The sequence below is a fragment of the Haliotis cracherodii genome, unplaced genomic scaffold (assembly GCF_022045235.1).
Source record: "Haliotis cracherodii isolate W230 unplaced genomic scaffold, xgHalCrac1.p SCAF_17, whole genome shotgun sequence".
NCBI classification, from domain to species: Eukaryota; Metazoa; Mollusca; class Gastropoda; order Lepetellida; family Haliotidae; genus Haliotis; species Haliotis cracherodii.
Genome location: NW_027266272.1, coordinates 21287968 through 21305189, shown reverse-complemented (window position 1 = coordinate 21305189; position 17222 = coordinate 21287968). Strand labels below are relative to the sequence as shown.

The 17222-nt window shown below is 41.7% G+C and overlaps 1 protein-coding gene across 1 annotated transcript; it reads left to right on the top strand.

Annotated features, from left to right (window-relative positions):
- Positions 1–2707: 2707 nt before the first annotated feature.
- Positions 2708–16659, top strand: LOC139464531 (heme oxygenase 1-like). Its single transcript, XM_071246056.1, has 2 exons — positions 2708–2947; positions 13708–16659. Exon 2 carries the CDS (start codon positions 13716–13718, stop codon positions 14517–14519), a length of 804 nt encoding a protein of 267 aa, XP_071102157.1. The 5' UTR covers positions 2708–2947; positions 13708–13715; the 3' UTR covers positions 14520–16659.
- The last annotated feature ends 563 nt before the right edge of the window (positions 16660–17222 follow it).

The window sequence follows — 17222 nt, the reverse complement described above, 5'->3', positions numbered from 1 at the left end:
CAACACATCGTGCAGAAAATGAAATGATAATGCAACACATAGTGCAGAAAATGAAATGATAATGCAACACATAGAGCAGATAATAAAATAATGCAACACATAGTGCAGAAAATGAAATGATAATGCAACACATAGTGCAGATAATAAAATAATGCAACATATAGTGCAGATAATAACTTAACAATACATAGTGCAGATGATAACATAATAATGCAACACGTAGTGCAGATAATAAAACAATGCAACACATAGTGCAGATAATAAAATAATAATGCAACACATAGTGTAGATAAATAAACAATAATGCATCATATAGTGCACTAATGCGCCATATAGTGCAGATAGTTGAACAACAATATGGATGCCACACCGTAAAACCTCACATGACAAAGTGATGTCATGTACGTTGTAATGCTTCCCACGTGAATGCGGTCACGTCGTACTGTCCTCGTGCAGAATCCTATTTCACGATACCTTGTGTGTCCATTTTATTGTTACAAATCTGTCATAACATATGTGCTGATCGTGTTTACAAACTGATCACGTTGGTATCTGATTACCCGTTCATTTATAGATCCGACGGCATCATGAATGATGACTGTTAATGTTGTAGTATTGGGAATATAACATATCTGGGTTCGAACCGCGGTCGTCACGTGCAGGGGTGGGGATCCTCGCACCAAATGCTGGACATGGCTGAATGTGTACCATCGTGCCCCGATGGCGGTGATCGATGTATATGCTGCTGTCAACCACGTGTGCGCCTACCTTAGACTCGGTAATGCTGTAGGGGTCGATGTCGACACAGGCACAGGAACAGGCACAGACACAGGTACAGGTACAGACACAGGCAGGGCACAGGCACAGGCACAGCCATAGGTACAGACACAGGCACAGGTACAGGAACGGGCACGGGTACAGGCACGGGCACAGGAACAGGAACAGACACAGGAACAGACACAGGCACAGCCATAGGTACAGACACAGGCACAGGTACAGGAACGGGCACGGGTACAGGCACGGGCACAGGCACGGGCACAGGCACAGGAACAGACACAGGCACAGGTACAGGAACGGGCACGGGTACAGGCACGGGCACGGGCACAGGAACAGGAACATACACAGGAACAGGCACAGGCACAGCCATAGGTACAGACACAGGCACAGGAACAGGTACAGGAACGGGCACGGGTACAGGCACAGGAACAGGCACAGACACAGGTACAGACACAGGCAGGGGCACAGGCACAGGAACAGGCACGGGTATAGACACGGGCACAGACACAGGTACGGGTACGGGTACAGGCACTGGTACGGGTACAGGCAGGGGCACAGACACAGACACAGGCACAGGCACGGGCAGGGGTACAGGTACAGACACAGACACAGGTACAGCTACGGACACAGACACGGGCACAGGTACACACACAGGCACAGGTACAGTTTCGATGACATGCATCAACCAAGTCAGCGAGCCTGACAACCCGATCCCGTTAGTCGCCTCTTACGACAAGCATTGTCGCCTTTTATGGCAAGCATGGGTTGCTGAAGACCTATTCTAAACCGGATCTTCACGGGTCTCTAGTCACTTAAAATACAATCGCGGTGATTAATTAACGAAGATTGCTGCATGTGTGCCTATACATATAAAATGAAAACAAGCCATTCCGCCGATAAGGGTATTGAAATTGTGCGCACAATCTTCACTAAAAATATCCTTCGAAATATTCACGCACGCACGCACTCTCGCACGCACGCACGTTCGCATTTAATCACTTACGGGAGGTGACGATACAATATATATAATTATTGGTTTTAGTGTCCCGGTCAATATATTTCTAGAATATTGCTAAATTTGGTGTAGGTGTGATAATATTATATTACGTGTTACCTCGAAAAAAGTGTCCTTATAATTAATAACCAGAATGTATTTGTTTCTTTTCTTTTTTTATAATTTCATAATCACACTTTTTTCAAGAATATACTAATGTTACTTGTCGCTGGAATCAGCTACATTGTTATGAAACAGGATCCGTGAAGATTCGGGGACGAGTAAAGGTCTTCAACGACCCATGCTTGCCGTAAATTGCGACTATGCTTGTCGTGAGGGGCGACTAACAGGATCGGGTGGTCAGGCTCGCTGACTTGGCTCATGCATGTCATCGTATTTGCGTGGGTTGCGTGCTCATGAAATCAATCACTGGATTTTCAAGACTCGATTACTTACAGACCGCCCTCATATAGCTGAAATATTGCTGAGTGCGGCGTTAAACAACAAACAATATCATTAAACAGAATGGGATTTGTCTCGGCCGAAATAAACCCGCTATTGGGTTTAACGTTAAGACATGAATTGTGCTTAACGGAGGCTTTAAGTCTTAGTCGTATTAAAATTATATTTGCAACTGAACAATCTTCTCATATTTCCATCAGTTGCATAGAAACAATCCTGATTGTGATGTCAGATATAAACAAACGCGCCTGGCCAATGAACAATTCATTATAACGCTATCGCCAACAGTTGTGAAGAAACAGTCGTGTTTGTTGTGTTTCGCAATAACAGGTCCATGTTAGAATATTTCCGGGCTGTTTCTATGACATCCTGAGACGAGAACTCGTTTTGTCTGACAGAACAAAGAATCGATACCGCCTTATAGCGAGAGAGTTAATGTGCAACATCACTGCGCAAGTGCAGGCGACTCATCGGTTGATTACCGCCATTGTCGCAATATTTTGTTTTACTCAGACTAGTTGTGCTTTTTTAACGCAAGCACGCGTAATCCAGGTTTAATGTGGTGTTCGGTCACGTGACGTCACGGTCAAGAGATCGGTCACGCTTCGCCGACAAAAGGCCCACCAGGCAGGTCGGGAAACATTCACTGCCGGCGAGTCAGCGAGCGACAACTGTGGCGAATTTAGCCGACTGGGAACATCAACTATTATCAAGGTAGGGGATGTTTTAGCGCGAGATGTGGAGTGTATATGTGCTGTGTGGTATATGAAGTTATTTTGCTAGGATTTGAAGCTAAACCTCACGTCACACAATCGACTGAAAAGTGAAATATCCCGCATTGCCCGAGCGATGGTGATGTGGTATTCGCCGAACAATGAAGGAACGGACATGCTTTCTAAATGTGCTGTGCCGGAAATATCTGTACTGCATGTATTGTACTGGGATTGAGTGTATAATTATTTCTCTTCCTTCTTCGAAGGAAATTAATACGAAGATTGTTTGGACTATATTTGAACACAAAGTCATCCTAGTTTAAAGCGAGTCCATGTTGACAGTCTGTCATTGTCAAGTACTGTCTCAGAACTGACACTTTCTTCTAATCACTACAACTTTTGGCGTGGGGTTTTAAAAAGTAGTGACATATTTTCGACCGGTTTCTTTAAGTTTTTGCAAGCTAGTTATACAGGCGAAACCGTCCCTTTCATCGATTAAACGCATTTTTTTACGTCGGCAAATGTACACATTCATAGGCTCAACCAAAGACGTATACAGAATCCGTGGCTCAACCTAACGAAGGCCTAACTATTCCGCCCAGTGCAGTACTATGGACTCTCAATAGATCATGGTATCTTTTTAACAGCTTGGACGTTCTTTTAAACATACTTTCTTTCATATGTGTGGACGCCACGGTCGACCTCCCAAATTTAGTCAATTATGATTGCAAAATTGATGATGCGGCAGAAAGCGATATCTCTTTCATTCTTTTGCACCAAGAATTATATAATGTGTTATATAACGTGTTATACAATTTGTTATTCAAAGTATTGTATACACAAAATATTTGACGGGGGATGCGTGTCAAGGGCCCACTTGCACAAAGGGATTTTAGTGCAGCGACCATTGTGAGCCAATGTTAAAGTATGGGAGGTACGCCGCTACATAAAGTCGTTTTGTGCAAGTGGGCCCAAGTGATGTTTGAGATGATGTTGTCCGAATAACGACCATTTACACAAAGCTAATATCATGTCTGTTGTATTTAAATTGCATCGTATGACTTTGTGGAAAATTCTGTCAATACTTTAGTTCGAAAAAAGAAACAGACCCAATCATATCTTTAATATACAAGTCTTGAGGAGGTTTTGAGATGTTGTACGAATAAGGATGCGATTTGGGCTGTTGAGCTTCTTTTCATGATTTACAAAAGTAAACATATATATACGTCGTTGTGTCCCGCATTTCGTCATAGTGTGAGCTAACACAGGAACCCTATCAGTTGAGTAGTATTGTTCAGTTTTTTTTGTGTGTGTTTTTTTTATTTCTTGATAAACGCGCACTCAGCAATATTCCGGCTGATTTACGACGGCCTGTAAATAATCGAATCTGGACCAGATAATCCAGTGATTAACATCATGAGCATCGATCCACGCACTTGAGATACGATGCCATACATCAACCAAGTCGACGAGCCTGACCACGCGATCCCGTTAATCGCCTCTTACAACTCCATAATTCCTGCGTGCATGGTCGGCAAGGGTGGAAACTGGACTTTCATAGTCAGTTAACTCCCTTGCCTCGGGAAGATGAATCAGTTGGTGTTGGATCAATATTGGAGTAATCGTTAATTGACCAACAGATACACTCCTAATGTTTACTCTTGTTAAATGTTGTATGGTGCGGGATCTAAATAATGTTTTTGTAACGTAATTTATTACACAGGGTTACGAAATTACTTTTCATTTGGGTGATGACGTTTCTCATTTTGAGGGTTACGAAATCACCGCAATCACACAACACAAACACCTGCTGTTTAAAGTATGCAATACCTATTGCGATATTACGGAAGTTTTCCAAATCTACGAACGAACTCTCCCATGTTTACCCTTGTTTATTGTTACTTAAAGTGAATAATAACATATTTCTGGTCCAGCCCAAATCGCATCCTTATTGGTACGCCAAAACTTCCAATCTATACTTGTATATTTAACTATATGTTTGGGCCTGTTTCTATTTTCGGAATAAAGTATTGACAAATTTTCCACAAATTCATACGATGCAATTTAAATACGAAAGCATGATATTAACTTTGTGAATGTGCTTGTGCTGTTCTTAGTATTCCAGTACGTTTCACAATTCATTTCACCTGAATTAACATTATAAGACTAGACTTGATAGAAATAATAAATTAACATGCTAGCGACACACATCAAAGACGTGCATGAAGTCAGTCACCATGGTGACAGGGCGTGCTATCCATATCGTATATCGCTCGTTTCGTTTATCACGCTTCGAAACTTAATCCCGGATTACCGCGTTGATATTGTGAATATGACACGTGAAACTGACAACACTTTAACTCGTGTCATGTGGCAGCTTGAATGACATCTGACTTGGTTTATTTGTGATGAATCAATTCTTACATGTTGAAAATAAATGTAATTACAGTAAAGTACGGTTATAACGAACTCAGAGGGACTACTAATTTTAGTTCGTTATAACCGTAGTTCGTTATAAGTATATATACAGCATAACTACAGCAAATAGTCGGGACCAAAAAAGTAAGTTCGTTATATCCGACAGTTCGTTACAAGCGTGTTCGTTATAACCGTAGTTTACTGTATTTATGCTATCATTGAGGAAAATGCTTCTTAAGTTATAAAATATAGGCAGATTATGGAGGATGATGTATATTTTATGAATATCGGTTGCGGGATCGGCGATTTTTGTACCTCTCTATCCATATCTTTAATCAGTGTTTTCGAACACGCTAAAAGTAAAACCATTCTAGTCATGTTTATGGACCAGGGTCCCTTCCAGAGAGGATCGTAGGTGATCCTAACTCCCATGCTGTGACATAGACTTACGATAGTCGTGCTTCGCTTCACTCTATATGAACAAAGAGGAGATTAATAGTGAAAACGTAATGGTAGTATTTTTGTAATATAGGGCACTTGGACAGTATTACCGAATAAAGACTGAATGCCAGAGACTAATGATCTTAAAGCTTCCCGCCCACAACTCGATCAGGGCTACGACGGTCGTAGGTCAGTGTTAAAGAATAGGAATTATGATCGACTTTGCGCTAAGATCGCTTCGCGCAACGTGGCCCAGACTTTTGGTCAATACAGTTTTTTAGCTTTACATGCTTACAGTTACGTTTTTAGAGTAACTTAAACAAGAAAGCGTATATATTTTAAAAATTAATTTCATAATGTGTTGGTTTGCCAGAGCCCCGGCGTTTAAACGATTTTAACTTGCACGGTTCAGAGAGTTCATACTCCAGTAAACCAACACGATATGAAAATCATTTCTTAAATGTAAAACAGATGCTATATATCATGACGCGCTGTCAGTGTATGGGTGTCTGGCCTAGCGTTCCTGACTAACATCTTGTCTCTGAAATGAACATAACTTACACAGTTGTTAAATTATCTCAATAAAAATATAATATAAAGGAGCCCATAGACTCTTTTCCTTTTCAGATACTTCAGTAATCTAGACTTGCCTAACATTATAGACTTGCATGTGCTGTATTGGGTATATTTGTATCAAGGTCTGTATGACAGACCACTAGCATTCCAAAACACTATGTTGTAGCATGTGTACATGGGAAATAAGAATTCGATTATCCTCGGGGTGTGTATGAAGATTAGCCATTATTGTACAGTAAATTACGGTTATAACGAACACGCTTATAACGAACTGAAGGATATAACGAACTTACTTTTTGGTCTCGACTATTTGCTGTAGTTATGCTGTATATATGTTTATAACGAACTACGGTTATAACGAACTAAAATTAGTAGTCCCTTTGAGTTCGTTATAACCGTAGTTTAATGTACTTGTATGCAAGCTTGACGGGGCATGTATGTATGTCTTTTTACTACGCGTAACAAGAATCTAGTTACAAATTATGACAAGTTAATGGTATGTGTAATTTATTAACGAAAGCGATGTGTAAAAGGGGGTATTTGTATTTCCTTGTCAAAAACCAACACGAAGTTACCAAGTGGGTGGACAAAGTTGATATCTCCAAGGGGTAATGGAATGTTGCGTCTATCCATTGATCAGTTAGTTTTCGATAACAATCTTGAGGCATCCAATTTAAACCGTTTTGTTGAAAAGATGTTTGTGGGGTATGCCACTCGCAAATGATCTACCGTGGGTATATACATATCTATCTACATATATCAGCTGTGTGAAGCGAACAGCGTCAGATATAACCTAAGGTTATTTGCTAACGCCGAAACGGCATAAAATCATATTCACTCACATCGAAAAAAAATAATCTCAAATGTTTCACATTCTGTCTTAAGAACCTATTGTACAGTAAACTACGGTTATAACGAACTCAAAGGGACTACTAATTTTAGTTCGTTATAACCGTAGTTCGTTATAAGCATATACACAGCATAACTATAGCAAATAATCGGGACCAAAAAAGTAAGTTCGTTATATCCGTCAGTTCGTTATAAGCGTGTTCGTTATAACCGTAGTTTACTGTAGTTGTTTCACAATGAAGGCGAAATAATGGTAAAATGTGAGTGGTATATCAATACTGTGCTATCGGGGCATACGACCTGTGCCTTTGAATAAACAACATATGCCACTACCCACGTTTTCGACTACCATGACATTGGTAATTTTGCTGATGTAGGCTTTGGTAACGTTCAACGCGCCACATGTTACGTAATTCAAATGACATATTCATCAGCAGGAGCCTGTATATAGGATACCTGAAGGCGCATCGATTAGCAGAGTTGGTCTTCACCTGATGTTCCCATTGTATATATACGTGATCGTGCTGATTGTTCGTGTCACTTTGTTGTAAGCTTGTGTAAGATTTTGCAATCGATGTAATAACGCCTTCAGCAATGTGTTTCCCATCACGTCAGTATTATTGCCCCGTGTTGATGTAACAGAGCACTCGTTACGGTGTACTCCATCCCATAAAACAGAGCAACGACACAGCTGGTGAGTATCGTTTGGCTTCAGATAAATGTAGGTTTATATGGGGGCACCGGTGTGTGAAAACGACACCACTGGAAGCGCTCGTTAAGTCGCCGACAAGGCCGTTTCAGATCTTCAGCTAGCAACCCATGCTTGCTGCTTAGGGCGACTATGCTTGTTGAAAGAGGCGACTATGCTCGTTGAAAGAGGCGACTAACGGGATCGGGTGGTCAGGCTCGCTGACTTGGTCTTGCATTTCATCGATCCCAATTGCGCGGATCGATGCTCATGATGCAAATCACTGGATTGTCTGGTCCAGACTCGATTATTTACAGAGTAAATATAGCTGGAATATTGCTAAACATTAAATAAATGAACAAACAATATAGTCTGATGCGACAATTCAGTGTCCATATTTACGTTATATCTCGTGCCTTGTGTGAAATAAAACATTGATGCCATAACATAAGGGCTAATCCACCTTTGTTAGGTTGTTGAAGATATTAAAACTTTAGTTAGCAATATTTGAATGGCCTGAATTGAACCAAGTAACCCAAGATTAGGTCCACTTTGCCATAAAATAGTCTGTCAGAAAAGGTTCAGGATTACTGAAACAATATACACTATTCTATCTGTTAATGTACTGTTATATTGTATATTCGAAGTGTAATTAATCTTCATTTTTCTTGTTTAAAAAAATATAACTTTGCTATACCGGTTAAATTGTGTACCATGATAGTAAATATAACGAGCATAAAATAATGAACGGTTTGGAAGTTCTGCTCCAGAAACAGCACTACCGCCATTTTCAGTCCAAGTCAAAGTCATTGCTATAGAAACTCGAAACATATTTTTTTACATTAAATCAGTGTTGACAGCAAGTGTGCGCTGACGTTGTCGGTAAGCAAGTACAGTACATGTATTACGATGTGGGGTTCCGACAGTTCCCTACACCGACGAATGTATTTGCTTATGGTTAAATATATTTGTTGAAACCAATGAAGACCAGTGAGATATGTTGTTTAACGCTGCACTCGGCAATATTCCAGCTATATAACGACAAGCATAGTCGCCTTTTACGCCAAGCATGGGTTGCTGAAGGCCTATTCTACCCCGGATCTTCACGGGTCTAGTGTATATATATATATATATACTACTCAAAAGAAGTTAAGGATCACCCGATTCTTTCATAATGGTAAAGTTATGTCATGGCACGAGAGATTAACTATACTAATATGAAAGAATCAGGTGATCCTTAACTTCTTTTGAGTAGTATATTGCTGGTATTCGGTTCCTTTTTGTATCTGACTACTATTTAATATCAGATGTGGGGAATTGACATAGGATTCCTGCTGCTGCTGGGATATCTGCGATTTTGTGTTTCGATCTATTTGACTTATATGAACATTGTAAGATTTCATGAGTTTGCTGATGCTTCCAAATAAGCGCATTATGCATACGTCGGCGAGATACGGCTGGCTGACTGGCAGGCTGTTATATAACTGGGTTTAACAGATGGTTCGTCAGCATCTACACTGGTATAAAGGTATATATGACCTGCATCATATTTCTTATGACAACTATCTCTTAAGGCAGAGATTATTTTCAAAATGCTAAAATTACTGTCTACGCTCTAAATGCTACGAATACTGTCTACGCTCTAAATGCTACGAATACTATCTACGCTCTAAATGCTACAAATACAGTCTGCGCTCTAAATGCTACTAATTCTATCGACGCTCTCTTAATGCTACGAATACTGTCTACGCTCTAAATGCTACGAATACTTCTATGCTCTCTAAATGCTGCGAATACTGTCGATGCTCTCTAAATGCTCCGGATACTCCTAAGCTCTCTTAATGCTACGAATACTGCCTACGCTCTAAATGCTACGAATACTTCTATGCTCTCTAAATGCTGCGAATACTGTCGATGCTCTCTAAATGCTCCGGATACTCCTATGCTCTCTAAATGCTACGAATACGTCTGTGCTCTCTATATGCTACGAATACTTCTATTTTCTCTTAAGGCTACGAATACTGTCTACGTTCTCACTATTCTCTAGATGCTAAAATTATTCTCTATGAAGTTAGTGCATGCTCCCAAATCGTTTTACACACGTGAACATCCGGGTTAGAATAGGTCTTCAGCAACCAATGCTTGCTGTACATGGCGACTAACGGGATCGGGTGGTCAGGCTCGCTCCTCCCATATTAAGCTGACACGCCGCGATAGAACTGGAATGTACTGTAAAAAGCGCCGTTAAACCCAACTCACTCACTCACTCACTCAGACCGCTGTCATATAGCTGGAATTTTGCTGAGTGCGGTGTCAAACAACAAACAAAAACACAAAGCCATTCAGCCGCAATGTCACAGTACCAAAAACAAGAACACTGACGAAAAAACGAAAAGTAACTTTTGTTTCTGAGTTTCGCCTGAAATTATGTACAATGGACGTTTTTTCTAAAACATGTTAAAGGAGTTATTTATGCTACTCAAAACAAGGAAGATATTGAGTTTAAAAGACGATTATCCCGGAGATTCTTAAAAAAAGTCGGTGAAACTTTCAGTCCTTACATCACCATGTAACAGGGGCGGTCGGGTAGCCTAGTGGTTAAAGCGTTCGCTCGTCACGCCGAAGACCTGGGTTCGATTCCCGACATGGGTACAATGTGTGAAGCCCATTTCTGGTGTCCCCCGCCGTGATATTGCTGGAATATTGCTAAAAGCGGCGTAAAACCATACTCACTCACTCACCCACCATGTAACATCAGCATTGACTCCAGGGTCCCGTTCCACGAATCGATCGTAGCGTCAGAGATCGTAACTCCCATGCTTCACCATAGACCTACGCTGTCGTAGTGCTGAGACGATCGTAACTCCCATAAAACAAGTTGAACAACACCCACAATTTGAAGGCTGTGTGTTGCAATACCCACCAGGGGGCACGGGTGGCCCAGTTGTCTAAGGCGCGCTGTTCGCTGTGCAGAGTTGCGTCCCTTGGGCACGCCAGAAACCTATGATTGTGGGTTCGAGTCCCGGTTCGCCCCGATTATGTTTCTAGGTTTGTCAGCACCATACCCGTGCTCGTGGGTTTCACCGAAGTGGTAAACGTCTGAGACCTGCAGACATATAACAGTTGTGTACACTGGACGTCCTTTGTCTGCGCAGGGACTTTATATATAGCCATTGCCCTTGATACAAGATAGTGCGGTTATAAGTATAGGAATCCATGTTCGTCATTTTTCTAAATTAGACAACACATATGTTGTTAATGTTGTTGATATTATTCCATGTGCGATCCTCACAATCATTATCGCCTAACATTAGCATCGACAATTATCAAAAGATAATTTACCACCCACTCTCATTTTGTGTGCCGAATCTAACAATATTCATTTCAACGTTACATTGGTGTTTATTAATTCTACCGCCTGTATAGCAGTATTAATGTTGAGACGCCATGAATTGGATTTGGAATTTCCATTAAAGGTTCGCACATAACGTTTAATGTTATGTGACATGATAGTAAACATTAATAATTGCTTGTCCCTCTGAAATGTGACCTACCGCGTGACAAAGTGCATGGCCCGTTCTACAAAGCGGTCCGACTTCCGTCAGTCAACATATGGGCGTTACTGTCGTTTTGGCGCTAAGATCGCCTACTGGAACGGTGTTCACGACAGCTATTTGTAACCCTGGATAATTGCCACGCGTGTAGCTGGGCAGGTCAAGAGGTTTCTCGGACATACGATCTACCACGTGTACGTGCATGGTTTAACTCTTGAACCCCCTCCATTACGTAACGAACAGATAATTAGCACCAGGTGTACATGTATGTACAGTTCGTGACATCTAACCCACTTTGACCGTTGACCTGATCTTGTTTGACGCGATAAGACACTACGTGGTATTCTAAACCAGGAAACTGCTGACTTGACTACATGTCACGTTCGGATTGTCCAGGTAACCGACCGACCTTATCAATGTGTGTATGTGTCTGGTCAACAAACTCGTGTGGGTCAGTTTATCTTATTGGAAAAGTATCAGCATACAGACCAGTAATCCCCTCAACCTTGACCTGTGTGATTACAAGCTGTCTGACAATTGGGGTGTCTGACAAATGGAAGAGGGGGCACCGGTGGCCCTGTCGTCTAAGGCGCCGCGATTCGCTGTGCAGAGTTGCGTCCCTTGGGCACGCCAGAAACCTATGATTGTGGGTTCGAATCCCGGTTCGCCCCGATTATGTTTTCTAGGTTTGTCAGCACCATACCCGTGCTCGTGGGTTTCACCGAAGTGGTAAACGTCCTGCATTACTTCGGGCTTTCCTCCCACATTAAGCTGACACGCCGCGATATAACTGGAATACTGTTAGAAGTGGCGTTAAATCCAACTCACGAAGTCCTTGTATATAGTCTGGACATGAAGGGCTATGATCTGGTTCATGGAGTGAGAGACGGACTAGTTTTGCGAGTAAAAACAATAAAAGATCAAGACATACGTGACACGAATACCAGCACTATTACTCCCAACCTTCACCTCGAAGGTGGCAATAGACTTGGGCAGTCTCCTTTTGGATGAATATTTCACATTATCTTAACAATCACATCAAAAGCACTAACAATAATTTGAACTGTTCTTTCTGAGAGGTTTCCATAGTTTTTAGTTGCTGTTGAACAACCAGATATCAAGGGAAATATAACTCGTGTTGGGGGTATTATTTTTGAGTATATTTTATGAACGGACATCTATGGCGACAGTTATTCTGATGTTATTGGTGTCCAGTGAGTATTAAATGTTTGAGTAAAGTTGTGACAAAAATGGGGATCTGTTGGGTACCATGGATGCTGAGTATGGATACCATTTGTCATCACCAGGAAACTCGAACTCGCAGCTGTGTATATTGCGACCGCGTAGGCTACCCCACCGCCCCTGACTTCATTTGAAGTAGTGTAATATTATGTTATTGAAAATAACATAATATTTGGTCATTTGTCTGATCATTCGTCTTTATCATAACAAATTCATTGACAAAACCCATACCTGGTAACGGAGACGCTCTTAAAGAAGAGTGATGTAAAATCGAGTCTGGACCAGACAATCCAGTGATTGACATCATGAGCATCGATCCACGAAATTCGGATACCTCACGTGCATCAACCAAGTCAGCGAGCCTGACCACCCGATCCCGTTAGTTGCAAGCATGGGTTGCTGAAGACCTATTCTAAGCCGGATCTTCACGGGTGTAATGTGATAAAAGGACTGGTCAGAGTCCGTATACTGTGTCTGGGGTATCCATGTTATTATACGGCAAGGTATTTCAGTGGACGAACACAAAAAACGGCATTATAACTGACTTGTTCGCTCACACACACACACACACATACAACACAACACAACACGTGTCAATAACTGTCCTCACAAGGAACGGTTTATTTCTTGTTGTGAGCACCGCACCTGAACGCACTCGTCTGTCCGAATCTTATCATAGTATAACCTGATGGTTAAGACAGTCTCTCCAAATCCGGGTTCGATTCCCCATGCACATGGGTACAATACTCCCCAGCCAATCTTTGATATGGCTGAAATATTGCTGAAAGTTAAAACCATACTCGTTGTTCATAATACTGAACTAGCTATTCATCATACTGAACTAGCTATTCATCATACTGAACTAGCTATTCATCATACTGAACTGGCTATTCATCATACTGAACTGGCTATTCATCATACTGAACTAGTTATTCATCATACTGAACTAGCTATTCATAATACTGAACTAACTTGGTGCTTTGTTCCTTTCAGAAATCACCATGGCGGGAGAGGATGAGGTCGAAACTACCCAGAAGAAGGACATGTTGGCGATGGCAATGCTGAAGGGGACGATGGACCTCCACGACAAAGCTGAGAAGTGTTCCTACATCCTCAGGATGATTGAGAGTCGGATAACCAGGCCGCAGTATCGCCTCCTCCTCGCCGACCTGCACGTCATCTACTCCGCACTGGAGGTGGAAACGGAGCAACTCAAGGAAGACCCGATATATGGCCCGATGTACTGTCCAGACGAGCTGAATCGAGTAGACGCTCTGGAGAAGGACTTGCTCTACTTCTATGGTCGTAATTGGAGGAAGTCGATCACACCTACCAAGGCGGCTTTGAAATACGCTGACCACATACACGAGATTGGTCAGAGGCAACCCTGTCTGCTTCTTGCCCACTCCTTCGTCCGTTACCTAGGCGATCTCTCGGGGGGACAGGTTTTGAAGTTCAAGATGTCTCGCTGTATGTCAATGCCTGCTTCCGGAGAGGGGCTGTACTTCTACCAGTTTGACAAAGTTCAAAACGCCATAAGGCTCAAGAACTACCTGATGGGAAGGATCAACAACCTGGAAGTGGAGCCACAGCTCTTTGACGACCTTCTACAAGAGGCTCGCCTTGCCTTCCAGCTTAACATTGACGTGTTCGAAGAGCTGGAACCAATGGCGGAGAGGATCAACAGGCTTCGGAACCCTCCCCAGAACATTGTACTGTTCGAGAAGATCTGGCAAGCGTCAACTGTTGTGCTGTCGTTTGCTGTTATGTACAATCTGTCTAATACACTGTCCGCCATTGTCTGAAAATGGCCAAACGTGCTTCCAAGTTTCCATTATGCAGTGCCGCAGGGAATCTTGCCGGTTTACACTGTCTGCGATGAAACGATAATAACTGATTAGACTCGTATCAACATCCTCATTATTACCTTGACAACATGTGAAGCTCGTCATGGATAGCACTCACAACCTTGTCTCAAATGAAATCTCGCGAGATCGTAATTTGAGTCATCTCCCCTAAATGTGACATACAAGTAACCTTAGCAACAACTTAATAATTGAATAATTGTGATCTTTGACGTGTCATAGGAATGACTGTTCACGGTGCCTTCATGGGTTTGTTCTTGTAGAAAATATTGATTCTCAGTGCTATGACATTGTTCTTATTGGTATCAGTGTAACTGAACGAATATTATATCTCCATTGACATTATTGTGCATGTGTTTAATTGATGCTGTTGATAATATTTCCCATTTAACAAGGCTATTTATTCAGGACAGTTTATTATAAGTACGCCGTTATTGAAGACTAAAGTAATGAACACACAAAAAAACAGATCAAGAAATTATTTTTTGTGTGAAATATGACATAATGTGCTCATTCTTCACTTCAAAACAATAGTGATCAATATCTTGATTATGATCTTCAAGATGACGCGATGAGTGAATTGTGTTATGTAAAATATTACGTTATTAAATGTGTACCTAAACATCCAGGTGCTTGAGCAGAGTGTTCAACCTGTTCACATTATGGAGTTTATCGGGGCACGGGGGCAGTTCACTGTGCAGAGTTGCGTCCCTTGGACAAGCCAGAAACCTATGATTGTGGGTTCAAATCCCGGTTCGCCCCGATTATGTTTCTAGGTTTGTCAACACCATACCCGTGCTCGTGGTTTCATCGAAGTTCTTCTGAGACCCGCATCACTTGGGGCTTTCTTCCCACATTAAGTTGACACGCTGTGACATGACTGGAATACGGTTCAAACCGGCGTTAAACCTAACTCACTCACTCAAATTTTGTCAGATACAATTCTGAAGTTAAATTTGGGATGACGTAATATGTCTGCAAGTTACCCCACATCTTTTAGGGTGATTTTCAATTGAAGTCAATAAATAACAATTACACTTTATATTGTGGGAACAGCAACTCTTTTTCAGGTATGAGGGGCGGTCGGGTAGCCTACTGGTTAAAGCGTTCGCTCGTCACGCCGAAGACCCGGGTTCGATTCCCGACATGGGTACAATGTTTGAAGCCCATTTCTGGTGTCCCCCGCCGTGATATTGCTGGAATATTGCTAAAAGTGGCGTAAAATCATACTCACTCACTTTTCAGGTATGAAATCGAATTTTTGTATATCCTTGTTAATGTTTAGAACTGCTCTTATCGTTCACCGTCATGGTGTGGAATCTTGTCATTGCAAAACAATATTAGAGCTTAGAGCAATCGATAACGACGTTGACTCATATTAACGACATCGACATCGACGTCAATTGATGCGCCTTGGACGATATGTTCACGCTGACGCGTGGACCTTGATATGTGACGTACTTTTATCACTGCCATTCTGTTTTTAAACACGTGACCATGCTCAATGTGTTTCAGGACTCCGCCGTTATGGCTGAAGGGAGTGTTCATTAAGCAGCGTAATTCCTTCGTTGTTTTACACACTCAATGACTAGCTTTGTCAGGTTCATTCGGGACCACTCGTGTCTTTCCGGGACCTCTTGACGGCCATCTTGTTGACTTGGTTCCTTCTCAAGAAACCATAGAGACAATAATTGACGTAAATGATGTGATGGCTGCTTTTACATAATCTTAACAGCAATATTACTTTCTACAATCTTTTGGCCCTTAGAAGTAACCCATAAGTAATTCCTTGCAGAGGTATTATTTGACCGACCTACTTATGTTCCTAAGTACATTCTGATTGGTACATTGTGCTCACATCTAACGTCTAAAAACGGTCTCCTTGCAGTTTACGGAAAGAGGCGAGCAGTCACGAATGGGTCAATTTTGACCCCAGTGATTATCATTAATTAACGGTTTGATAGATTATTTGCATTTTCATGACTTTTGCACCAAAGAATGTTAATCTTGATGTGTTAATTAATATTGTCACAGTATTATGAAGTTAGAAATTCCTTTATGTAATTGGAAGTCTCAGATAAATTAAACCATTAACTGGAGTTTGTTTTATCCATGTTTTGTTTAATTCCGAGGGCCCCGTGGTCTAATCGATAGTGTCTGACAGGAGAGTGGAAGGTCGGTGGTTCGATCCCCCGGCCGAATCATATAAAAAGACATGTTCGTTTGTTTGTTGTTTAACGCCACACTTAGAAACATTCCAGCTATATGACGGCGGTCTGTAAATAATTGAGTCTGGACCAGACAATCCAGTGATTGATATCATGAGCATGGATCTACACAATTGGGATAATAAGTATTGATTCACGCAATTGGGATACGATGGCATGCATCAACCAAGTCAGCGAGCCTGACCACCCAATCCTGTTGGGATCTTACACACTGCCAATTCAAGTATTGTGTGCATCTAAGTATCGATGATATTGTAGGTATCAGTGAATCGTTACAGCCAAAGAAACAAATACAGTGTATCCAGTCTGATGGGAGCAGCAACATCGTGCCTACTTTATCCCGCCTGTCTGGAGTTGATCTAGCACTACTGTGCGGCCGAACTGTCACAGAACCGCAAAGGGTAGAGTGTCACGC

Coding starts and splice junctions, on each gene's coding strand:
- LOC139464531 (XM_071246056.1), top strand. CDS start 13,716: ATGGCGGGAGAGGATGAGGTCGAAACTACCCAGAAGAAGGACATGTTG.